Here is a 24,862-nt window from a genome sequence, read left to right on the forward strand (position 1 = left end):
GTATCTTAGCATGGATTTTGCCATTTAATTTATGCAGGGATTAAATGATGAATGCTCTCCAGAAATAAGCCTTCTTCCAGGTAGCCATGCAATGGTGGAGTTATCAAAGGATTCAGTAACAAAATGTACAGAGATATCAGAAGCTTTTCAGAGAGTCAAGATGACCAGCAATAAGGAAAATGCAACAGAAAGTGGTCTGTCTCTTGAGACAGCTGCATCTCGTATAACCAAAAGCAGAAAAATGGTTGAGAAGTTTGAAGTTCAAGATTTGATGGAACCACTTTATGATTCTAAAAACTCCCAAATAAGTCCCGTACTATTGGAATATCAGGATAATGCTCTTTGTGTAACTGAATCTCTGGATGAGAGCAATGGCCTGCCAGAAGAACTTCTCACAGCCATAAACTCTTTCTCAGAATCTGTAGTGCCACCTATCTGTCAACTAGTCGGAAAAGAAGGTGGGCAAACTATGGCAGAGAAACAACCAACTCCAGAATCGATAGATGATGATTGCACACAAATAACAGATGCAAATTTTGAGTCTCAGTTTCATGTGCGACACCTAAAAGAAACAGAACCTTTAAAGCAGATCAAATCATCTTTTCCTTCTGAGAAACAAGTATGTATGATTTAATTTAAGTTTAAATTTATATTCACACTCATGTATATCTTAAACTGTGATTTGGCCATATAATATTGTCTTAGGGCCCAAGCTTATCCAACTTTCTAGCACGGATACAGTCTTGCCAACAGGGCATGCACTGCATCCTGCGGTGGGGGGGGGGCAATCATAGCGGCCTCCTCAAGGTAAGGGAACGTTTGTTCCCGTATCTCAGAGATGCATTGCAGCCACATTGGTGATAGAAATTTGTATAGGATTGGACTCTTGGTCATGTTGGTTGGTTTATAGCAGTGGTTCTCGAACTTTTCCAGCCCACAACTCCCCTGATCCTTGTGGCCATTGGCCACAGCTCCCCATTACATCACCTCACCTCAGTTACCCCCAAAATGGGGATGAAGGTGTTACAATTATACACTAGAAACAAACAAAAAAACAAAACACAGCTGCCAGCACTCTGAGGCTGCAATCCTAACCACAGTTACCTGAGAGTAAGCCCCTTTGAACAAAATAGGACTTACTTCTGAGTAGACCTGGTTGGGATTGTGCCCTGAGTTTCTTAGCAGCACACCTGGAGGGTTTTGGAAAGGGGGGGAAGTTATAAATTTGCTGGAGGAGGGGAAGACTTTGTTTTGTGTGTATCTGCTAATTGCAAACTTTTGCAAACTGAGACCCAGAGACTGTTTGACTGCAATCCTAACCTCACTTTCCTGGGAGTAAGTCCCATTGAACACAATAGGACTTACTTCCGAGTAGACCTAGCTAGGATTGTGCCTTTTATCTTAAAATAGCAGCCAACATTTAGCAGCCAACAACAGTTAACCCCTGCTAACTGGTGAGAGGCACTTTTTCAAGTGGGTGCTCCTCTTTTATTTAGCAGGGGGAGAGTAACTGGCCCACCTCCCCCCAGCAGTGTCTTTTCTAGTGGCTGTCTGCTGGTGTTGCATTTTTTTAGATTGTGAGCCCTTTTTGGACATGGAACCGTTTTTTTTTCTGTAAACTGCTTTGGGAACTTTTTGTTGAAAAGTGGTATATAAAAAATAACAATAACATGAGAAGTACCCCACCCCCCCCATGAGGCAGGAGAGAAAAGGGTGGTGGCTGAAAAGGAATGGGTATTTCTATTTTTAAATCAATTTTTGGAGACAAAGCCATCAAGAGTGGCTTTTTTCTTTTTTTAAGGGGGAGGAAAAAGAGAAAGGTGAGGATCCTTGATTAAGCTGATACAGGCCCCAAGCCTAGGTAGGCCTACTCAGAAGTAAGTCCCATTTGGGTCAATGGGGCTTACTCCCAGGAAAGTGTGGACAGGATTGCAGCCACACCCAGCAAGATTACAACTCACCACAAAGTGGATGGGGGCTGCTCACACACATACACCCCAACATGCAAATGCCACCCCAGGCATTCACCCCAGGCAAGACGGAGGAATGTAGGCTGGGGCATTTGGACACTAAGAGCAGGCTGGGCTCCCCAAGCGTAGGGCTTACTCTTCCCTCCCAGTTTGAAGCCTACCAGGAGCACCCCTGTGCTGATGAGTGCAGCACCTCTGCCCAGCCAGCCTCTCTCCCACCTTGTTTCACACGCCCTCCCCACCTCATGCTGCCCCACTCACCTTGTTCTCATCCAAGGAAAAGCAGCAAGTCAGAAGGCAACATGTGCAGCAGAGCAGCACAGCTACTCTCCCCCCCCCATGTTTCACACTGGGAGGCATGATATGCCTCCCCCCACCATGTTTCACACTGCCCCATCCACCTCATTCACAGCCTCCTTCACTAAGAAAAGCAGCACGTAGGGAGGCAGCAGGTGTAGCTGAGCAGAGCAGAGCAGCTACTCTATTACACTACTACTAGGTCCACCTATCTCCTGGAGATGCCTCACGAGGCCCCTGACAGCTAGCCACGCCTGCCTAGGGAGCCAGGACGCACAGATTGAATACCTCAGGTTTGTAGTATTCATAGGTAAGCAATGTACATTTGAATTGCCTGTTGTTTTTGTTGTTGCATTGAGTGCACAATCCTGAGGTGGACTTGGGCCGGCTCAGGAGTGTTGCAAATGTGCCATAAGGCATGTTTGCACCAACCTGGGAGTTGGGGAGGCTGGCAAAAGGAGTTGTGCCATCTTCCACCTAGCCCAGGCTGGGTAAGTTTGCATCAGCCAAGCTCAGCCAGCGCAAGGGGTCTGGGGAGGCATGGGGGGCAGAGAGGAGGCAAGAGGGAGGGCAGGTGGCAGCAGGACGGTGGGTGGGTGGGCAGGTAGGGAGTTGAAGATGGGGCCAGATCTTAGCCCCGTTCCGGGTAGCCTTGGGTAGTCCCGGACTGCTCAGATTTAGGTGATTCAGATTCGAGTAGCTCCATTGGGGCTGCAGTGGCTCTCCGTGGGGTAAGGGGAAACGTTTCCCCTTGCCTTGAGGCAAGCCACAAACTTGCCAAAACTTGTGCTGGCCTACCTGTTCCAGCACAAGTTAGGATTGGGCCCTAAATTGCATAAATTTAACCTGTGGAAGCTTGATAGACCTGTATGCTGCACTCCATCAAGAGATCTGTCAAAACCTGACTTTATTGTTGACTTTTTGTAGGGCAGTGATGGCTGCAATGGTAATAGGTTTATGTAGTCTAGATTTCAGGTGTGAATTTTAACTATGTTGCAGCTTTTAATTTCATTGTTTTTGTCTTATTTGATTTATTCTGTTCTTGTTTTTGTTATATTATTTATATAATTATGATGGTAATTTACAAACCGTAAGTTACGCCAACGGAATTTACATAAACTGTAAATGAACACCAAGGTCTCAAAACATTTGCCTTCAATCTGAGATGAGAATTATGACCCTGAGCAATCTTCTCTGGCTCTGATTGTAATCTGAGCCAGAGAAGAATTTATAGCAGCCATGGAAAGCCTTTCTCTCTTATAGATAGCGTGGGGGGATGATCAATGTCAAAACCATGGTGGGAGCAAAGTTCTAAAGCTCCCCTAACATTGCAACTTGTATTTTCCTTTATTTTATGGACACACATTCTTTGGACTATTTAACAAATAAAACAGAAACCCCACCCAGATCCAGCTGCACATTCCTGAACATTCCTGGGCCCTAGGAGATAACAATGGGAATTATGGGAAGGTGGCAGTCTCGGGGGTGATGCTGTCTGCAGTTTATATAATCAGCACCTTGAATTGTGTCTAAAAAGCATTCTATTGTAGCACAACTTCCAGAGCGATAGTTATATTCATCTGTAACCATCAAAATGGCAAGAGACTTGTGACACCTTAAAGACCAACATTTACTATAGTATAAGCTTTTGTGGACTGTTGTAGCACAGTTACAGCCTAATCCTATCCACGGCAGCTCTTCTGGGTGCAGTGGCACCAAAATGGCTCAGAGCTTGAATAGTCTCAATCTCTGAAGTTATTCAAAAATCAGAACTGAAACTGGTAATTACCCTGCAAAGAGCTCCTGCAGTTTGCAAGCTTGTGTAAATATAGGGAGATAAATGTTTAAGGGTCTTTTTTCTGGTTATGATTTAAACAATATTTTATTTATTCATGTATATCTCTAGACCTCCTATTTTTAAAGTCTGGAAAACCTAGGTGGGCTCCAATAGAGTGTTGTTTAAAAATTGGGTCCTGGGTGCTAAAAAGTTTGGCAACCACTGACTTAAGTTGTGGATCTAGGAATTGACCATAGTTGTGATGTGAAGTCCGAAACATGGTTCTTATATCATAATATCTTAATATAAACTTTAAAATGAAGCTGGAGAAGGAAAAGAACAATCTGCTGCTGCTCCATCCATTGTTCAGTAAGCAGCCCAAGATCCATCTAGAGGCTTACTGGGCAACATTGGGGAAGCAGTGGTAGCAACAGGGTTTCTTCCCCAGTGCCATTTTGTATTCCAAGGTGTGCACTGCCGCCCTATCCTCAATGCCAATGTAAATGGGAGAAAAGTGCCTATCCTTAATTGTCTCACTAGCTTGGATCTTCTTGGCTTCATCTGCTAAGCTATTAAACAAGCAGTATAATTTAATGTTGTTCATTACAGGTGTCCCCTGTATCCATGAGGGGGAGGCGCTTGATATGAAGGACTTCCAGCAGATACTATCCCCTCCAATGCACATGCCCATTTTGTTGTCTTGAACTTGCACTAGCTAAAGAGCTGACACAGATCTAAGGAGACTGGTTGGCAGTCAAGGGACTTATGGAGGAATAAAGGAAACTTTTCCTTTTCCCTACCAAGCCTCCCAATTGGCCCTTCCCATCATAGCCTACAGCACAGCTTGTTTTTGGTGCAACTGCCTGCTATGAGGGCAAAGTGAGGATAGGATTGCATAAGTTGCAATCTTATACACACTTTCCTGAGAGTAAGCAGCATTGGAAACAGTGGGAATTATGTCTGAGTAAACATATATAGCAGTGGTTTTCAAACTTTTAGGGAGATTTACTCCCTAAGTAAGTCTTTGTGGGGGAGGGGCAAGGGCAGCGATGCAGTCCCCAGGATCACATCGCTAATGGGGAGTGAGGGGGGTGCTTTACTTACTGTACTTGGACAAACAGCAGTATGTGCGGAGAGCCCCGCACAGCCCTCCCCAGGGTTCCCCGAGGCTTAGAATGTTGAGAAACTGCACCCACAAACCACTTTCGGTTTAGCATCGCAGCCAGGAGATGGTGGGTGCTGTTTAAAGGGGATGGGGGAAGCTTTACATGATCTGGTGGGTCGCAACCCACCTGTTTGAGAACCACTGATATATAGGATTATGTTGTTAGAGATTCTATCGCTTACATTTGTTTTATATATATTTTTTTAATAGACTAGATTCTGTAAAAGTGGAACCTATAAAATTCTGTGCTGACAGTTTATTTATTATATTTGCTCTTCCATAGCTTGATTGCAACCAGGATATACAGAAATTAGTTATTTTGGATCAACAGACTGTTCCTTCTTACAACAGACCAGCTGGAAAAGAAAATTCCACTTTAGAGGAAATAAGCTCATGTAAACCAACTATCCAAGCAACTTCATACGCATTACAGAAATCAGACCGAAAAAAGAGAGAGCTTCCATGCAGTGATGTAAATGCTGCTTCCAAATGTCAAAGATTTTTGAAGCAGAAGATACAGAACGATCAGGCTCAGACAAGATCCTCTGAGTATGATGATGTGTATATGTTGTATAGTTAGGATATGTCCTGAAAAGTACAATTCCTGTTGATGTTTAGATGCACAACCTCCCTTATCCTTTTACTTTTTAAAGACATATGCTTAAATCTGTGATTTTCAACATTTCCATCTCACAGGCTCAGCACACATAAAAGGTGCTACAATTGTCAAAGTACACTACCAGGTTTGTTTGTTTTTAAACAATTGACAAGGCACACATGCTGCTAGTGGGGGGCTCACATTGCTCAATGGCCTCACTAATAAATTACCCTTCCCCAAACTCCAACAACACACCTATGGACCATTCACAGCACAGCAATGTACTATGGTGCACTGGTTGCAAATAGCTTGTTTAAACTGAAAAATGTATGTGAGCATCACAATGTGTTGCGTGAAAATATGTTTGGGTAATTTAAAACTCTTTGTCAGCAGAGCACAAGAATTTAACACTAAAGGTCAAGCAGATCAGTGTTCACAATTGGGAATTGACTTAGCATCAGATATGAATACCAAAGTTGAGCAAGTGAGGAGAAGCCAGAGGATTGCCAGGAGAAATGGTAAGTGGTATTTTTGGTATTATATTTATAGCAATAAAGCAACGACTTCCTTGTGGCACTGTTCTGGTTACCATTTTACAGTTTTTGCTGAAAGCTCTGCATCCTTCCTTTACTGTCTTTTACTTTGCATCCATCCTTTATTCTGCCCTACTGTCTGGCACCATGGTCTTTCATGCCACAATCCCAATAAATAAATTATGAGACTGGGGACCCACCACTGATCCCTTTCCTTCCCAGGACTCAATCCTGCTTCCACCTGCCCAATTTCCCTTACCTCTTGTATAAACCCTATAAGGTAGCAGCCTGAGCAGGGCTGGCCTTAGAAGCTGTGGGGCAAGACATTGAGAAGAGGCTATGCAGGATTATATCAGGAACTCAGTTTTGATAAGGTCCATTATTGATTGGCTCCAAGCTCTCTTTTGCACAGACTTTGAAAAGTTGCCACAATCCCCCAAATGAGGCTTTGTGATCCCATTGGACTGGACCAAAACCAGATTTCCCCATATAGCTATATGCTGCAGAGGGCCAATTAGGAATTGCTGTTTCCATCCATATCCTGCCTATACTTTAAAATGCTAAAGATTACATTTTTATAATGTATAAATACATACTGAAAACCATATAGTAGGAACCCTGCTACTAGCATCTGTTGTTGCCTTTTGTTCATTTGTACAATAAACTTGCAAGTGTCAGGAGTCAGTCATTGTGAATTGAAGGTACAATTCTTTTTAATCCAGTTTATTTTCTCAGTCCTTTACTATGGAATTTCCTTAAGTCTCTAATCAACTGCCCTAACCATATTATGTAATGCATTTACAATATTTCAAGGTTGCAATCCGATGCACACTTTTCTGGGAGTAAATCTTATTGAACATAATGGAACTTGTTTCTGAGTAGACGTGCATAGGATTGTGCTATGAGTCCTATTATATCTTCAGACTTCTGAAGTGCTGGTTTCAAGCAGACAAGTAATATGTTAGTGAAAAATTTACTGCAGCAAGAGTTCTTTGTTACAAAGCTTTTAAATAATCATCTGATTAGACCAGTGTTTCTCAAATTGTGGGTCAGGACCCACTTGGTGGGCCGTGAGCCAATTTCAGGTGGGTCCCTATTCACGTCAATATTTTATTTTTAATATATTAGACTTAATGTTCCCATGGTATTTGACTGCATCTGAGGAAATGTTACAGCATTGTACTTTTAACAGGCTACTATGTATATGCTTTTAGTAAATGGGACTTACTCCTGGGTAAGGGTGGGTAGGATTGCAGCCTAGAATTGTTAAAAAGTTTCCTGCTTGATGATGTCACTTCTGGTCATGACATCACTTCTGGTGGGTCCTGACAGATTCTCATTCTAAAAAGTGGGTCCCGGTGCTAAATGTGTGAGAACCACTGGATTAGACAACAGTAACTCAATTTACAGTATTTCTGGTTTACTGAATCCATTGCTTTGTCTATAATTTTCAGGAAAGCAAACCACTTCTAAGATTTATTCCAGAGATTCATCTTTCAGCTGCATTTCACTTTCAAGAATTAATAGAAGAGACATTTTCGGTCAGACGTTATTGCATAAGGCTGCAATGGAAGATGATCTTGACTGTGTACGTGCAGTGATAAGAGCTGGTGCAAAAGTAAATGCTCAGGACTATGCAGGTAAGCTCTACTTCCATGTAGAAATTTCTTTATAGGCTGAAAATCCTGTCCTGAACCAATGTTTGTTGTGGTTGTGGTTAAATGGATGAGAGAGAATAGGTTAAAACTGAACCTAGACAAGTGATGCTGGTATGGAATGGCCATGATCTGAAGGAAATTAGCTTATCTGTGATTGATGAGGTTTTCTATATGACCCTACCTGATCTGAAACCTGAAAGCACAACCTGAAACCAACTCTGCTTCTTGAGAAGCAAGTTGAAGTTGTTGTAGGAGTGCCCTTTTTGATTGTTGGCTAAAAAAGCTTTCTCTTCTTCTATACAGGTTAGATCTTGCCACGTTGATCCATGGTTTTTCCAGATTAAATTACTCTAGTGTACTCTGTAAGGGAAGGCAGAGGGCAAGACAGATGCAGCACCTAGTTAGTAGCAACTGGCACTCACCCTCTGCCCTTTTTACTGGGTTAAACTGGTGAAAGGTCATTAATGCTGTCGCCACCCAAAACTAGAGAGCCCAGGCAAAAGGAGGCCAGCTTGTGAAACCTCCCTCTCAGATTTACTGGGAGTTCCAAAATTTGGGGAACTGGTTAAAATCAAAACTATAGTAGAACAGAGTGGTCTGAGAAACATGGCAACCCGCTCCTTCCCTAGTGAATGAACTGAGATGAGGCAGTTAAAAGGGGGGAAATACTACAAGTTTGTTAAAAGGCAGGAGAAATATTGAAACAATGGAGGGAAGAAGTAAGGATTAAAAATGGTAAACAATGAGGCAAAATGGTCATGAACTGCAAGAGGTACAGTTTGCAATAACTCAGTACAGTACCTCTTCATACCTAATAGGTACACTAGTTCCTAACCAAAGGCATGCTGTCAGAGCAGTCCTTAAATGAGAACAAACTGTGATGATGGTGTGCAGACATCCTTCAAAACTGAAATGAATGTTATATGAAATGAATATAAAATGTAGCCAATGAAAAATACAGGTCCAACCTTGTTAGACTGATTTTTTATACATGGATTTGACTCAACATGAATGGCCACTGCAAATGAAAAGGAATGTGCTGATCCTTGGAGACGGGGAAAAATGCATCCCTTTAAAATCACAGTTTGAAAAACTGCTTTTTATTGTTGTAGGGAGACAGTCATGCAAGGGATTACAGGTATAACCTGTTTTTAAATCCATGGATTTTTCACGGTGGGGGGGGGGAATCCACAGATTTTTCTGTCTCAAAGCTGATGAGAAGTACCCTTTAAATTAAAAGAAAACAGTCATTTAATAATTCGGAGGAGGAGGCAGCTGACAATCTTTCAATCATTCTCTCTCCAGGCTTCACTACTCCCTTCCTCCTGAGCACATGAAAGAAGGCTAAATGGCAGTGATTATCACCCATTCTTCCCCCTTGCTGGGGCTCCTGGTGAAGGGAGGGATTACTTCCTCCTAGTGAAGCCTAAGCACCTGGAGAGAGAGTGATTGCCTCTATGTGCATTTGAAAAAGTCAGCAAGACTGTTTTTAAATCACTGGAGCAAAGAGACTTTGTTTTTTAAATTGATTTGCTTTAGTGCATTTTTTTGCCATCCACATGAGTTCTGGGAACCCTCACAAATAATGAGACTCAACCTGCGTACATTTAGTATAAACTTTGTCAAAAGTTTATTTTGATTACCATTGAGAGCGTCCTAACCTATTATATCTTGGTGTGGTACGGAAATTGCTCTGCAGGGGTCAAAAAAGCTCTGCAGAGAATTATTAAGATCGCGCAGCACATCATCAACTTTCATCTACCAGCTCTGGAGGACATCTATACATCTCGCTGTCTGCAGAAGTCACATAGTATTCTGAGAGACCCCTTCCATCCGGCTCATAAGTTCTTTGAACTGTTGCCTTCGGGTAGACGATACAGAACTATTAGAGCATGCACCACAAGATTCCTGAGCAGTTTTTATCCCACAGCTATAATTACGTTGAATAAGGCGATATAGTTGTTACCATGCTCCTGGGCATTATGGTCTGTTATACTGTTTTTATATTATGATGCAAGTTGTATAGAATGTGTGGGTGAGTGTGTAGACTGTGATTGTTGACATTGTAGTATATATTTATGCTTGTATCTCAAAGGTGCATAAATTTTGTTGTGCTGTAGCACAATGACAATAAAGTTACTACTACTACTAGTTTATATCAACTATAAACTAGTTTATACTAGTTAAACAAGTTTGTCAGAAGTGTATACTTTATCATTTTGCTGCTCAGGGGAAAATAAAGTTTTCTTCTATGTAACAGGTTGGACTCCACTACATGAAGCTAGTGTGGCTGGTTCTTTTGAGATAACACAGGAACTTTTAAAAGCAGGAGCTGATGTTAACTGCAAAGGAAGTGAACAAATAACACCATTGCATGATGCAGTTATTGAGGGTCATTACAAGGTAATATTTCTACATTTGATAGTGCAAGCAGTTTATAAAACATTTTTGTATAGCAGAGTGTTCTCATGAAAGTCACTCTGTTTGTTAAGTTTATATCCCACCTTTTTCATCATGAAACTCAAGATGATATATGCAGATTTTCAAAGTGGTTAGTTATCCAAGCACTGACAATTCATCATTGAATCTGATCCTCCCACACGTCCTTGGATATCTTCTGAAACAAAGACCAGTTAGTTTTAGCTACCACCAGAAAGGAGAGTGGTCCCCAAACTGGGGTAAAACTAGAATTCCCAGCTAGAATAAGCCAAAAACTCTGGCTTGCTTTAGCATGGAAACCAGGGACTAGAGGTCAAGGAAGTAGATAAGAGAAGCTAATACTATCACTCATACTTGTCCTGGGCAGTAGTGTAGCTAATGATCATGTAGCCCAGTGCCAAGCTCAAAATGATGCCCTGGAAGTGATGCCATATCCAGAAGTGACATCATGCCCAGGCTTTTTAGAAAATGAAAATTAGGTAGCGACCTGCCTCCTCCTCCTAGCAGCTCACCACTGACTTGCTGTGCCACCTCCCCCCAGCCAGTGGCATAGTTAAGGCATCAGTCTGCTACCTGGGGTCAAAGAAGATTTGTAGCCCCCCCAGGACAAAATTGTGAAGAGGGACGGTTATTCTTCCCCTGCTAAATATAAGAAGAGCACCACTTGAAAAAGTGCCTCTTTACCCAGTTAGCAGGGGTAACTGTATTATGATACATGGAAATGAAAGCTGACTCTTAATAATATCTTGTTGGTTCCATACTGTATCATAATAACAAGTCATTGCAACATCTCAATAACATGTCATTGGCTTTCCGAACAATCAGTCTCATAAGTCATTTTTGAGTTAAAGAAATCCACTTTTTGTTCCTTAAGGCAGTTGTGTTTTCAATTTCTGGTTAATTGGCCATAACTTTTGATAGAATACAGATATTCCAATGCAGTTTGTTTCATTGCATTCTGCATTAAATTACCTTTCCAAAGATATATAACATGATGGTATTATTCATACATACCAAGATTTTCACAATTTTGGTACCTAGTGTCAAGCTCGGCTTGTTACCCCCCCCCCCCAATACTTGATGCCTGGTGCAACCACTACCCTCTACACCCCCTTAGCTACGCCACTGGTCCTGGGTAGCACAAGCCCTGTGTGGTTGTCAGGGGTGAGGGAAAATAGTAATTTGTTTTGGATGGAAAGAAGCTGATAAGTAACTTGTAAAAATAGCAAGAGTTTATTTTAAAAGTCAAAAAATAAAGGGGAAGGGAAAAAAAGACAAATGGACAAAAATAGGCACTTGCAATTAGTCAAAATGGGTCTTAAAGCTATAGGCACATGAAAACAATAAATTCTAAATCTAATGACCTGTTTCCCTGTCTAGAGAGCCTTATGTAGGATGCTTTGATGCTTCTCTGATATTCAGGGGTTCTCATTCCATCCAGGAAGGGACAGGCTCCAACTGTACCCAGATTAACCCTGAGAGTGCTGGAACATATTGTGTCTGTTTAAAACTGGCCAGCTCCTAATTCCAATGGCTCAAGATTCTACTACCCTGATTGGTGGTTCAAGGATGGGAAACCACTGGTGTCCCTGGATTTTCCCCTTGGAGAGGCCAGGTGGTTGAATTTGACTGTTGGACAGGTGAATGCCAAACTCAAGGGAAGCCATTGTTTACCTCTTGGCTTTTTGTTTAACAGATGACAGTCACACTGGAGCTTTCAATGCACATCTCAGCCAAATTGCTCATGCCTCTGTAGAGGTTATAGGGATCATGATGGCAGAGAAGTACAAGCTGACTCATTTTAGCCATTCCATGTAATACACACCCAGGGCTGGCTGATAGAGTGAAAGGCTCCCATTCACCATGATATCCTGTATATGGTGATGTCATGGAGTCATTCTACTATTGCTGTGCTTTGATTGGTTCCTTAAAATGCATAGCCAGTATGGGAGCATCAGCATACAGTGCTAACATTTGTGGATGTTGCATTGTTGCCATAGATAGTGGGGGAATATAGATATTTTCTAGTTTAAAACGGAATCATTCTGCTTTTTACTTATCTGCTAGACATGCATAGAAACATGACTATATTACACCAAAATTAGACTCGTGTTGGTGGCTGCTGGCATTAGCTGCAGAAGTGACCCATCTCTGAGGGTAAGGTGGTTGCCTCAGGCAGCAGATTGGTGGATGGCACCACCCTCATCTGCTCACTTTCACTGTCTTTTCTGCTCCTGGGTTGGAAAATAGAGGGAGACAGAGTGGAAGAAGAAGTGTGGAGGTGACAAAGTACTGAAGTAAACATGCATCCAGCATTCCATAGCCAGAGATACAGGACTGCACAACTGCTGCTACTGTCAGTGCTCTTCTGGGGCTCTCTTCTGTCTACACATAAGCTGTGCTGTTCCAAGTCATATACATTGTATGCTAAGGCTTCATGTGTATCCAGTAGTTGACTCCTACTTTACATTGATAGGATTAACCTGTCAAAAAGAGAGGCTGACAAGATAGGACATATCAAAAGCATCCACTCTAGTGTATTTGTCTTATCTCAGTATGATGATCCCTACTTGAAGAGACCACATCATGGGCTTTCCCCACACACACACACTTTAACCCTTTGCAACATTTTCTTTAGCTTTAACAGCAGCTAAAACACCAGTATGTACCAGAGGAAGAAGTTCCTTTATATTCACTGTTCCAGCTCCTATCTTGCACCATCTAGTGGCTCAAGGAAGAAGAACTCATTCTGATATTCCCTGTGGTTCAGGAGATCCAAGCTCTCAATCCTGCAATCATGCCAGATTTCTGTCTCAGTGGACCTATTCAGTGGTGGATAGTCCTAACTTCAAAAGCTATTCCTGAGTATGAGGAATCTTATTTTGCTTCCAAAGAGTTAGTAAATGACCTTCCTTCTCATCACACTCAAGATACCTGGCCCACTCATCTGCTGTTATAGGATCTTGTGTTGTTGGAATACTAGTATGGAATAAGAATGGGGAACTAGGAGTGCAACAGTTGATCTGGGTGCTCCAGGACAATCAAGCCCTTCTTTAACTTCTATTTTTTTTGGAAGGGGTGGTGGTTAGGGGAACCCTGTTTACTTGGTTGAAGAGCAGAACTGCAGAAAATGTATGGGAAAAAACTCCCCTATGAAGGTCAGGCCAAGGAATCGCAGTACAGTATATGTCCAAACCAGAAAGTATCCTGCCCTGAGAAGGTCAAAGCCTCAGAGGGAAACTCCATCCTCTTTTTAGCAGGCGAGTGCTGCTGGGATTTCTGCAGACCTAGGAAGTGTGCTGAGGGATGATTGGCAGCATGGGAGGAAGGACTGGCATGACTTATACCATATGGAAAGTCCTGGATTAATGTGGTTGCAAATCCAACATGAGTTGAAACCCACAGATGTGATTAACAGATGTAATTTCCCACAAAATCATTGCACATTTGGTCTGGGCCTTAGTGACCTGGCAGCAAAACAGGATCACCCAAAGATAATTGTTTTTATTTTTGTATTCTTGGATGTCCCCCCACCCCAATAAAAATAAGCCCTGGGAGGTTTAAGGATGCTCAGTGGTCTGCAAGAGTCATGAAAGGCTGAAGACATCAGTTTTCAGAAACGTCCTTACACTTCAATATGAGGTGCTTGGGTTTGGAGCTGGCTACCAGTCTCAGAATTAATCACTTAATATTGGGGTAGGGGTGTTCTGGAGACTGAAAACCTCAAAATTCCATGGTTCCTGGCAGCCACTTAGGAAAGTTTTAGAAAGTGAGAAATTTAAAACTTTCCTCCTCCTGAAACTGATCACTATCTCTCTGTGTGTCCTGAAAAACCCCACCACAAAAGCACTAGCCAGGTCCTGTTCCTGGCTAGACAGAACCCTGAACACAACAGGAGCACTCCTGTTAATGACTGGAGAGGAATACACTCCAGCAGTGGTACTCAAACTTTTCCGGCCAGTGATTCCATTGACCCCCATGGCCATGACTCCCCATCATGTTCCTGAGGGCTGGAAGTGACATCATTAAACAGGAAGTGGCCAGAAATATTAACTATATTAAATATATTAAATATAATATTATATTTATTATAATATAATATTAAATATATATTAACTATATTAATATTAATTATATTAATCATATCATTAATTAAATGCAGATATTAAAAATATATTATTAATACACAGCAATATACATGTCTTATAAATGATCAGCTGCTGATCACTGTTGGAGACAGGATGCTGGAGTAGGTAGATTTTGTCTGGTCCAGGAGGACTCATTTTTTTAAACTTTGTAAGCATACCAAAAGAATTGTTTTATCAGATGAACTTGGTGAACAACCAGTCTGACCAACATTGCACACACACACCCCTGTGGACCCCAATCCAACAAGTCATTTCTCCCATTCTCCTTGGATAGGATTGAACCCTTTATTAATTTAATGAAATCAAATTTTTCCAGCAGCTGGTGCGGAAAACAAAAATAGACCATGAAAATATATCAGAGCTGATAACCCTTGTTCCTGATTTGTCTCCTATACTAGGAGATACACAGCTCAAGCCTATGCATGTCTACTCAGAAGTATGTCCCATTAGAGTCAATTGGGCTTACTCCCAGGAAAGTGTGGATAGGATTGGGCTGGCAATCACTTCATCAATGGCTGATAAGTATTCCCTTCAAATAGCAAGATTCATCACTTTAAAAATACAGCCTCTCCCCTTCAGTCAAACAACAAGATTAATAAATCACTTTAAAAACAGTACCCTTTTTCTGTTCCTGGCCAAGTAAAGTGTGTGCTTCTCTTTCTCTCCCCCCCCCCCCTTTGCCAACTGCATGGAAGCAACTTTAAGACCCCTGGTGACTGGTAAAATAGGAAGCTTTTTATTTGGGGACAGGGAGTAAAGCAGGAAGGTTTGGAGATCAAAAGGGGGGAGTGGAAGAGGGAGGGGGTTGAAAAGAGAGATTTCACTTTGATGAGAAGTGATCCCAGGCTGGGAACTAGGAACCAACCAGACAAGGATCAGCGAGGGTTAAGGACTGCAAGCTGAGCATGCTCGGTACTTGCCAGATGGGGGTTGGAGTCTAAGAGCTTTGGAAACATGCAGTGAACACAGAAGGCGGCAGCCTCGGAGTGGAGGGAGTGGAGGAATCCTATCAAAGATAGGATCTCAAAACACATAGACGAACAGGCCTTGCTGAGGGAGAAGCAGCATGGCTTCTGTAAGGGTAAGTCTTGCCTCACGAACCTTATAGAATTCTTTGAAAAGGTCAACAGGCATGTGGATGCGGGAGAACCTGTAGACATTATATATCTGGACTTTCAGAAGGCGTTCGACATGGTCCCTCACCAAAGGCTACTAAAAAAAACTCCAGAGTCAGGGAATTAGAGGACAGGTCCTCTCATGGATTGAGAACTGGTTGAAGGCCAGGAAACAGAGAGTAGGTGTCAACGGGCAATTTTCACAATGGAGAGAGGTAAAAAGCAGTGTACCCCAAGGATCTGTCCTGGGACCAGTGCTTTTCAACCTCTTCATAAACAGGGAGACAGGGTTGAGCAGTGAGGTGGCAAAGTTTGCAGACGACACCAAACTTTTCTGAGTGGTGAAGACCAGAAGTGATTGTGAGGAGCTCCAGAAGGATCTCTCCAGACTGGCAGAATGGGCAGCAAAATGGCAGATGTGCTTCAATGTAAGTAAGTATAAAGTCATGCACATTGGGGCAAAAAATCAAAACTTCACATATAGGCTGATGGGTTCTGAGCTATCTGTGACAGATCAGGAGAGAGATCTTGGGGTGGTGGTGGACAGGTCGATGAAAGTGTTGACCCAATGTGTGGCGGCAGTAAAGAAGGCCAATTCTATGCTTGGGATCATTAGAAAAGGTATTGAGAACAAAACGGCTAATATTATAATGCTGTTGTACAAATCAATGGTAAGGCCACACCTGGAGTATTGTGTTCAGTTCTGGTCGCCGCATCTCAAAAAAGACATAGTGGAAATGGAAAAGGTGCAAAAGAGAGCGACTAAGATGATTACGGGGCTGGGGCACCTTCCTTATGAGGAAAGGCTACGGCGTTTGGGCCTCTTCAGCCTAGAAAAGAGGCACTTGAGGGGGGACATGATTGAGACATACAAAATTATGCAGGGGATAGACAGAGTGGATAGAGAGATGCTCTTTACATTCTCACATAAGACCAGAACCAGGGGACATCTGCTAAAATTGAGTGTTGGGAGAGTTAGAACAGACAAGAGAAAATATTTCTTTACTCAGCGTGTGGTTGGTCTATGGAACTCCTTGCCACAGGATGTGGTGATGGCGTCTGGCCTGGACGGCTTTAAAAGGGGATTGGACAAGTTTCTGGAGGAAAACTCCATTACGGGTTACTAGCCATGATGTGCATGTACAACCTCCTGATTTTAGAAAATGGGCTATGTCAGAATGCCAGATGCAAGGGAGGGCACCAGAATGAGGCCTCTTGTTATCTGGTGTGCTCCCTGGGGCATTTGGTGGGCCGCTGTGAGATACAGGAAGCTGGACTAGATGGGCCTATGGCCTGATCCAGTGGGGCTGTTGTTATGGAGAAGGGGGCGGGGCGGCAGCAGCCACTCTCACAGCTGAGCAACTCCCGTTTCTTCTGCTTTAAAAAAAGGCGCAGATAACAGGCAGAAGATGGGCTCTTATTCTGCCCAGGGGTGTGACTGTATTGCTGCGAGAGGACATCCGCGCCTCCCCTTTGAGTTCCTGGTGCCTCCCTAAAGAGCCACGCCGCACAGTTTGAATAACACTGCACTATAGCATTCTGTTCCTGGTCTCCACTTGTTTATGTTATGTTTATAACTAGAACATGGATTATGTACTTTGTTTCTGTTTGCTTCATTTCTGTTTGCTATCACAGTTATTGCATTGAGCCACACAGGGAGGCTATTATAATGTGAGGGGGAAATGAAACTCTTACAGTCAAAATTTTGGAATTGGCTTTACCTCTAGGTGGCAAAGTTACTGCTTTGGTATGGGGCTGATCCATTATTAAAGGAGGAGAAAGGGAAGAGTGCCATAGAAGAAGCTACTGACAATCGCATGAGGACATTACTTGAAAGTTATGTAGATAAATATAATAGAAGAACAAGATCAGGTAGGAATGAATTGCATTAATGCTCATTCACAAAAGCAGAGCTGTGAAAAAGAGATTAAAAAATTTTTTTCAATGTAGTCTTTGGTCCAAGTGCCTCTGTCATGTTCTCAGTCTCATCATCAAAGTGACACTTAGACGATGTATATTTGTGTATAGACTGATTGATTAGGCAGGAATTCTAATTTCTGCTATACTGTGAAATTTACAATATACAAACATAGATTCTTACAAACTGAAATTGAAGATAAATGATTTTTCTAAGCACTTGTAGTGTTCAAATTCTAGAAATTGCGATGCAGCAAACAGGTATTGAGCTGTAATATCAGCTACTGCTTAGATATGAACAAAATGTGCTGTATATCTAAATTATTTTTCCAGATTTGAGTAGTTATTCTTCCAGTTTCTGGCAAATCAGAAATTCTGCCTTGGACTCATTTACAGATATTTAAAAATCTCTGAGGTAAAATCGCACGCGTGCGTGCGTGCGTGTGTGTGGAACAATAGAGTTCTGAAACTGGAGTGGAGGTATTTTTCTATCATGTCTGGAAAATGACTAGAATTCAAGAAGCCCATTCTAAGTGCAGAGCAATTGTCACATGTATCATTTCAGTCTGTTCTCATTATGTAAACACAGTTTTGTGGCACATGCAAAGCCACAACATTCTGTTCTTTGAACGTAGAGATATGTATAAAATTTAACACCAGGGTAACCCTGCACATGCCTGATCAGGCTTGGTTAGTACTTGGATGGGAGACCACCTGGGAATACCGGGTGCTGTAGGCTTATACCATAGTCTTTTGAGACTGAAGGTTGCCAACCAAACCAAATACATGACCTTCACATTCAATATAATAAGTCCCCCAGACTTTTCCTATTCCGAGTCTCAAGTCTCCACAGATATAACCAGAACTATCAATCAGCATGTTGGGCATTTACCAAAACCCACGGCTGCAGAAGTCCCCTTTCATGACAGTCATTGTATAGTAGTGGCAGTAGAGCAACCAGCATTTAGAGCTCTGGGAAGAGAGATAAGCGGCTCTCATATTGGAAGAGGCAGGCAGCTCAATCTTCCCTAACACCCCACACGCTGATGCAGCCTCAATAAGTCCCCTCCCTGTTCCTCCCTTTCCTGCCCTGTTCTGATCACCCTTCCTGCCACCCCTGCGCTGACTTCCCACAAATGTCTTCCTACATATTTCCATTTTACTTTCAGCTAAAAGGCTTGTAGAAGATCCAGTTATTGAACAAAATAAAATTGAGAAAAGCCAAAGCCAACCTAAGGTAAAACTAATGATGATTTCTCAGTGTAGATGATGATGATGATGATGATGATGATTGATTATTATCAACAGTATTTATATACTGCTTTTCAACTAAAAGATCACAAAGCGGTTTACAGAGAAAAATCAAATAACTAATGGCTCCCTGTCCCAATAGTAAAGTATTTTGTGCTATTTTAATGCAAACTGAAACAGTAGTGATTTTCTGAAGCACTCTTTAGGACTCTAACTATAATCACTAGTTTGCAACTATTAATACCTGATTTACTTAAAACAAAGTGAAAATGATGTTTGTGCTAATGCAAAAACTTTTTGTTTCATCATCAAAATCCATTCACATGGGTAAATATGTAGCACACACAAACAGATATACTTTTGCAAGTCTTTTCAATTCTGTTCCATTAACTATATTTCATTGCCTTTCCTGGTAAAAACAAACCTGAGTGACAGAGTTCTGCTTTCATTTAGTGATAATACAAAGGAAACATAGTATAAAACAAAAACAAAATAAGGTAAAACGGAATCCACAACACAATTCTGTCAACAAAATACATATGTTGTATTTATGTTGTAAAACAAAATGTTATATAGTAACATTCGCTCTTATCTTATTTCAGGTTGATAGTTTAGGAGACAACCTACGAACTGCTAAAAAGACGGAGCTTGTCTGCACAGTTAGAGAAGAAGGAATTAATCCTGTGAATGAGCAAAATAGAGAACAGTACGTATATTCTGAAAACCCTAGATACCAAGTTAACCTAGACTGCGACACAGAGGTAATTTTGGAGCATGAACTCGGTTTGAAAAACTCTTTATGTATGACTGAAAGTATTTCTTTAGAAGAAAATCTGTTGGAATCAAAAAACCCAACCACCCAATTGCTGCAAGAAACTGCACATTTTAGTGACTCAGATTGTACTGTCCTTTCTGAACATCATAATTTCACTGCAGACCAAAATGCAGATAAAAATACCTCCAAAGCCGTTGGAATCTGTAATGAACAAACAGTTCAAGTTAGTATGGAAATGTCCTCGACTTGTGCATTTTCTCAAGTTATTAATAGAACTGATGTTTCTGAAAGTCTTGACACTTATAGCTCTACTCTGCTGAGAAATTTCACTCCTCATATGCATGAAGATCTGATGATGGGGCCAAGAGCATCAGGAAATAATGGAAAATATTGCTTTGAAAGAACAGAAAATGGTAGGCTAGAGAATAAGACAATCCTGGATTTACCGGTGCTTGACAAAGTACCATTCCAAGGTAATACTGTATATCCAAAGACAAAGAAATTGCTGCATATGCAGAGAAAGACACCTAAGGCCCAATCTTGAACTGGTCCAGTGCTGGTACTAAGCCCTTACTCCAACTTTGGGTGCCGAAAATGTGCTGTAAAGCACCCTCAGTGTAGGGTGTATGTAAACGAAGGGTGCCGTAAACATGCTGTAGTGTGCTGTAAATGTGCTGTATGGCACTCTCAGAGTAGGGAGGGCCAGTGCTGGACCCACGCCATTCAGGCCCTGGGCCCAGCACTGGCTGAAGGAGGATGCACCGCCGCCAGGGGTAAGTGTGACCACCAAGCAATGGTGCGACTTCTGTGGGGCAGGGGGGAGGTCGGGGTGGAACTGGGGTGGGAGAGGGACAGGATTGGTGGAGCCCAGAAGGCCCAGCTCTGAGTCTCTGCACTGGCAAAATAGCCAGTGCAGACTTGAGAAGCCACATTGCAGGGCTTGGGGCTTTCCCCTGAGGAGACCTCCAACTGCTGCCTGGCACCTGCTGGATAAAGTGGTGGCCGCTTTGGTGCTGCTGCTCCAGCGGGCACCTGGAATCTCAGGATTGAGTTACTATGCAAATGATAAATGGAGAGGGACACATGAATGCAGTCATACATCCTGGTCCTAATCCAGCAAGCACATACAGAGCCCTTCACAGAAAGCAAGAATAGTACCAATTCAGAGGAGGAAATGTTACCAAAACAGCTGTTTTTGTTTAGGGGAATTATTACACTGCCCTATTGGAACATGGGACCTTAAGACTGGATGAAGACCAGTGTTCTGCAGAAATTCCTTTTACTTAAAGAAAGAGAAATATTCCAATAAATGATTACAGCTTTATTAAAAGGGACACAAAATAGATACCAAAAAGGATTAATAAAGGACTATTGTAATGTCCTAACCAGAGTGTTCTATAGTGGTGAGTGCAGTGTGGTGTGAGTGTATTTGGTGCATCTGAAGAAATTGGAAAAAGGGGAATTGTAGGGAAGGATTCTACAGGGTTCCTGCTCTTCCAACCCCAGCTGCTAGCTAAAGATGGGGAGGGAGGATGGAAAATGGGGGTAGGGAGAAGTGAAAGAGTTCAAAGCACAAAGTATAGCTACCTGTCCCAAAGTATAGCTATCTGTGTGCAGCAATTTCTGTGAGCAGCATGTGGACACTTATGGAGTGATCCCGTGTCTGGACACTCATGAGAGTGACCTTTTGCTAGTCAAACCCCCTTAGTATTTAGGAATATTGAAAAGTTGCTTACATGTAGGCAAAATGTTTGGGGATAAATGTTAACTTGGAGCAGGGGTGTCCAAAGTTTTTGGCTGGAGGGCCACATTATCTCTCCGACACTGTGTCGGGGGCTGGGGGGAAAAAGAATTAATGTACATTTAAAATTTGAATAAATTTGCATAATTTTACATAAATGAATATATTAAAGATGAACTTATATGAATGAAGGTCTTGCAATAGCTCAAGGCCTATAAAAAGCCTTGCACAAAGCAAGGCTGACCTTTCCTTTGCTGCCTCTTCTGCATCACAGACATGAAACAGCAAGCAGTGGAGGGAGCCCTCAACCTACAGCTCACGCAAGAGGTCAGACATTCACTCTCACGCTGAGAGCAGTTGTGTCGGGCCAGTGCGGGCTCCAACAAATCTCCAGAGGGCCAGAGGCTCATTGGAGACTGGGAGCTCCCTGAGGGCCGCATTGAGAAGCCTTGAGGGCCTCATGTGGCCCCAGGGCCGGGGTTTGGGCACCCCTGACTTGGAGTGTTCTGTCTTTCTTTTGTGAATGGATAACTTGGGTATGAATGCAGGGATCAGAATGTAGGTATCAACTCAAAATGCAAATGTCATCAGGGGGTTATGGCTGGCATCTTGAAGGGGGGAACTTTACAACAGCTATGGGAACAATACATCAGCTAAAATACAGATTAGCCCTCTGGTGCCAGATGATGTCTAGCAACTTAAAATGAGGTAATACAGATATTACCTCAAATACAGTAGTTACTGGAATTGTATTCAGGAAAGCAAACACAAACTGTAGATACAATGGAATGATGCTAGACAAGATTACCAAATTGTGTTATGCTAGAGATACAAAGTGAGATTATAATTTTCCTTCCAGGATGTGTGATTACGGGGGGGGGGGGGGGGGGGAGAACACAAACGACCAAGAGTGAGGCCTGACTAAAGTGGAAACAAGGCCTGTATGTCAGAGTTCATCTTGTGCTGGCATCCTTATTGCAGCCTGTGAAATGTTTCTTGATGTCAAAGTAGCTTAACCAGAAATATAATAAAATGGGGTGGGAGGAGAATTTTCTTGTAATAGAGGGCAAGGGCTAAACAAACCTATCTGTTCTGTGGTGAATGTCCTTGATTTTCTCAAATTTGGTGCCAGTATTATCCTGTTTTTAAACTTCATAGCATCCCAGAAGCTTCTGGGTAAGGCCACACCTGGAGTATTGTGTCCAGTTCTGGTCGCCGCATCTCAAAAAAGACATAGTGGAAATGGAAAAGGTGCAAAAGAGACCGACTAAGCTGATTACGGGGCTGGGGCACCTTCCTTATGAGGAAAGGCTACGGCGTTTGGGCCTCTTCAGCCTAGAAAAGAGACGCTTGAGGGGGGACATGATTGAGACATACAAAATGATGCAGGGGATGGACAGAGTGGATAGGGAGATGCTCTTTACACTCTCACATAATACCAGAACCAGGGGACATCCACTAAAATTGAGTGTTGGGCGGGTTAGGACAGACAAAAGAAAATATTTCTTTACTCAGCGCGTGGTCGGTCTGTGGAACTCCTTGCCACAGGATGTGGTGCTGGCGTCTAGCCTAGACGCCTTTAAAAGGGGATTGGACGAGTTTCTGGAGGAAAAATCCATTATGGGGTACAAGCCATGATGTGTATGCGCAACCTCCTGATTTTAGGAATGGGTTAAGTCAGAATGCCAGATGTAGGGGAGAGCACCAGGACGAGGTCTCTTGTTATCTGGTGTGCTCCCTGGGGCATTTGGTGGGCCGCTGTGAGATACAGGAAGCTGGACTAGATGGGCCTATGGCCTGATCCAGTGGGGCTGTTCTTATGTTCTTATGTTCTTATGTTCTGTGATTTCTCAGCATCCCAAGGAGGCTGCTAAGTCACCCAGATACAGTAGCCACTATCCTTTGTAGTTTATTGTAGTGGTTGTCTTTTTGTTCCTCAGCTGACCAGTAAGCAAAAACCTTGACTTTGAGCCAACTCAAAGAATCATGAAGGCCACCTGGTTTCTGAGAGCAAAAAAGGCAGGTGCTCAGGTGTCACACAAACACGTGCACTGAATCCCACAAGTAAAACCTCGTTAATGACCACAGGCTGTAAAAAGCAGGATCACATGTACCCCTTTCCACATGTGTCTAGATCCAATGCCAGAAGTGCCTGATCTCCACTGGGCTTGTCCACTCACCTTACTGCAAGTGTGAGTATCAGGATCAGGACCCTGGCAACATGAGTACATTGGATAGGAAAAGTACCCAGAGGAAACACGTAAAGGTTTATTTTCTGCTCTCCTTTTAACATCTTTGTCAACCTTTGCAAGCACTCCTACTTTTTATTCTTTTGCTAGCTAATGACTGCCTTGTTTTTATCCCTTGTGTTTTTCAATTAACTTTTTTTGGTTTTTTATCTTTTTAATATCTCAGTGTTTCTTAAACAGAGGGTTGGGACTCAGTTGTGACCTGATTTCTGGTGGATTCCACAGAATTTCCAATGAAAACACTGGTGATGGAAAGATCAGATAACTGATTGCCTCAAACCCTAAGGCTTTTCATAAATCAGATATCAGCTAACTGCCTTGCCAAACCTCTGTTTTGTTGTGTATTTTTTTCCCCCCAAGTCTTCAATGACAGGTAGTGGGGGCTGGTGAAGGCTGGGTCACATAACTAAGCCCCTCCAGCCTTGAAGCTATTCATTAGAACTGCCTTATTACGTGAAATGGATCAAGTTTTTTTTTTCAATTAAATACATAAATAAAATATTACTTGCAAATAAACAAAAAAAATTATTTCTAGATCACCTTTTTCAAGTCTCATAAAACTAGCTGGGTTCCAATAGTTTCATTTTAAAAGGTGGGTCCTGGCGCTAAAACGTTTGAGAACCACTGAATTAAAGCATAATACTAAGTACCGGGGTTGGGAACTCAACTTGGACTTGAGTCATGAAAACGTGTGTTTTTCACTGACACGTGGACTTATGAGATGCACATGTGGAAGACTTGGAAAAACACTCAAGTCAAGGGTCTCCTGACTCAGCACTCATCCCCCTGCATGCAGACTCAAGTCTACCTGTGCCTGGGTGTGCTTGCTTAATATTTTCATGATGTGAAAAACCTCGTGGGCCATCATTTAGACCAGGTGAGCAGCAGAGAAGTTCCAGTCAGGAGGCAAGGAAGGGTTCATGTTTTCCTTTTGCATGTAGAGGCAGTGGCGTTACTAGGGTTTGCGTCACCCGGTGCAGGATGCCAGCACGTCACTCCCCATTCAGTGGGTGGGGCAACACCACAGGTGGTGGGCGTGGTGATGTACCATCACTCCGCCCCCACTGGTTTTTTGGCTGTACCTTTTGATAGAACAAAGATAGAACACATTCTGCATGAAATTACACATTGATTGATATATAACATGATGGTATTATTCTTCCAAATTGTGATTTTAGTGATTTTGGTCACTAGTGGTGTCACATCGCCCCCCCCCGGGCATTAACTTA

The 24,862-nt window shown here is 42.5% G+C and overlaps 1 protein-coding gene across 1 annotated transcript in view; it reads left to right on the top strand.

Moving 5' to 3' along the window:
* ANKRD31 (ankyrin repeat domain 31) overlaps window positions 1–24,862 on the top strand; it is an 84,057-nt gene that overhangs the window by 24,776 nt on the left and 34,419 nt on the right. The window contains exons 6-15 of the mRNA XM_066612544.1: window positions 38–619; window positions 5,493–5,779; window positions 6,201–6,325; window positions 7,795–7,980; window positions 10,259–10,401; window positions 17,428–17,572; window positions 18,787–18,854; window positions 19,471–19,629; window positions 19,805–19,866; window positions 19,950–20,116. Of these exons, the coding sequence (XP_066468641.1) occupies window positions 38–619; window positions 5,493–5,779; window positions 6,201–6,325; window positions 7,795–7,980; window positions 10,259–10,401; window positions 17,428–17,572; window positions 18,787–18,854; window positions 19,471–19,629; window positions 19,805–19,866; window positions 19,950–20,116 (1,924 nt within the window). The remainder of the gene's footprint in view (window positions 1–37; window positions 620–5,492; window positions 5,780–6,200; window positions 6,326–7,794; window positions 7,981–10,258; window positions 10,402–17,427; window positions 17,573–18,786; window positions 18,855–19,470; window positions 19,630–19,804; window positions 19,867–19,949; window positions 20,117–24,862) is intronic.

This window comes from Tiliqua scincoides, chromosome 2, assembly GCF_035046505.1.
Source record: "Tiliqua scincoides isolate rTilSci1 chromosome 2, rTilSci1.hap2, whole genome shotgun sequence".
NCBI classification, from domain to species: domain Eukaryota; kingdom Metazoa; phylum Chordata; class Lepidosauria; order Squamata; family Scincidae; genus Tiliqua; species Tiliqua scincoides.